The sequence below is a fragment of the Acanthisitta chloris genome, unplaced genomic scaffold (assembly GCF_000695815.1).
Source record: "Acanthisitta chloris isolate BGI_N310 unplaced genomic scaffold, ASM69581v1 scaffold14701, whole genome shotgun sequence".
Taxonomy (NCBI): domain Eukaryota; kingdom Metazoa; phylum Chordata; class Aves; order Passeriformes; family Acanthisittidae; genus Acanthisitta; species Acanthisitta chloris.
The window spans coordinates 682-2,381 of record NW_008657721.1 but is presented as its reverse complement, the minus strand read 5'-3'; the positions used below and the strand labels follow the sequence as shown (position 1 = coordinate 2,381).

General features: G+C 57.5%; 1 protein-coding gene across 1 annotated transcript; it reads left to right on the top strand.

Annotated features, from left to right (window-relative positions):
• Positions 1 to 84: 84 nt before the first annotated feature.
• On the top strand, positions 85 to 623 carry LOC103811839 (uncharacterized protein C1orf43 homolog; the record flags this gene model as incomplete). The annotated part of the gene is made up of 2 exons (XM_009084835.1): positions 85 to 143; positions 425 to 623. Coding segments are annotated over 2 exons (258 nt in total), but the record flags the coding sequence as incomplete, so codon positions are not given.
• Between the last annotated feature and the right edge of the window lie 1,077 nt (positions 624 to 1,700).

Sequence of the window (1,700 nt, the reverse complement as noted above, 5' to 3'; positions counted from 1 at the left end):
CAGTGTGGGCTGTTCCTGTGCTGGGACTGAGGTCACACCATAACCTCAGTTGGGTTTTCCACAGTCTTTTCTGTTTGTGTGCAGGTCTTTGGCAAACCAGAGTATTTGAAGTACCAGGAGGCTCTGAACGAGCTGGCAAACCTGTAAGTGCAGCTGCTGGGTCTGTGGTGGCTTCTGTGTGAACCCAGACGGGTTTGGGGCACACCCAGTGTCTGACATGGGCTGTTGGTGCCTGTCTGTCCCTCTGGGTTCTCACCCTCCTTGCAGCCTGTCTGTTGATGTGGTTTTTGGGGTTGTTCTGTGGTCACACTCCACATTCCTGCCTGTCCCTGGCCACTTTGAGCCAAGGACTTGCTCAGAACAGACACACACATCAAGTAACACCTCTGGGGTGGTGGTGACAGTGACTTTTCTCTGCCCACAGGACCAAGGCCCGTGGGGGCAGCAGCCAGCGGCAGCACCAGTCGGCGGCGAAGGACCTCACCCTGTCCCCTGAAGTCTCCAATCCTGCCACCATCCAGGTCACCTACCTGCCTTCCAGCCAGAAGAGCAAACGTGCCAAACACTTCCTGGAGCTGAAGAGCTTCAAGGACAACTACAACACGCTGGAGAGCACCCTGTGAGCGTGCAAGACCCTGCTCCAGGGCTGGCCTGGGTGGGTTGGCAGTGCAGCAGTGCTGGGAGGAAGCTCTTGGATCTCCCTCTCACCCCACGCTGGAGGTCGTTGCTCGGTGGAGACTCCGTTGCAGCTCCTGGAGCTCAGCCCTCGCCAGGAGCCCATTCTGGGGCGATGCACCTGCCTGCTGAGCCCGAGGGGATCTGCCCCATGGCCTCTTCCAGCACAGGCTTGTGACACTCCAGGCTTTGAGCCTGGCACCGTCTTGGACCCTGTGAATAAACTGGTTAGCTTGAGCTTATTTATAAAGACAGACCCCAGCCAGCGCTCCCCTGCCCGTCCCTCCCCGCGGCGGGCGCTGATGTCCGTCCGTCCTGTCCCTGTGGGGCTCAGGCTCTGGAGCCACTCTGTCCTTTCCCAAGGGTGAACACTTTTCCTGGCCCTGTTGTTCCTGCTCTCAGCCCTGTGTGCCCAACCTGCCTGTGTGCCCGGATTGGGGTGTAAATAGTTCGGTGCCCGTTCCCAGCGCCGCGGCCGAGCTGTCGCCTCAGGCTGCGGTTTCTACTCCTCCTCCTCCTGCAACTGGGCATGTGGGGACATCTCCAGTGGACAAACCAGTCCCATCTGTCCTGCCAAGGGGGTGTTTGCTCCCACTTTCACCAGCGCCTCGTGTGCCAGCGGGGCTGAAAGCTTGCAGCCCTCGCCCTGAGCCTGCAGGGTGAAGGGCTCAGACCTCGCACCGACCTCGGCACTTTTTAATTGCTGTTTAATAAAAGGACAGTTTAGCCTGAGCAGGATGTGTGCTGCTGGCCTCTGGCTGCAGGGAGCACATCCCTGCCACATCCAGGGCTGTGTCCTTCCCAGAGGTAGCTGGGATGTTGTCAATGGTAGGCAGGATACTGCCATTAGAGCTATGGTAAGCAGGATGTTGTTAGAGTAACCAGGATGCAGTTTGGGTAACTGGGAGGCAGTTTAGGTAACCAGAATGCAGTTTTGGTAACCAGAATCATAGAATCAACCAGGTTGGAAGAGACCTGAAGGATCATAGAGTCCAACCCTAAATGTTGTTAGAGTAACCAGGATG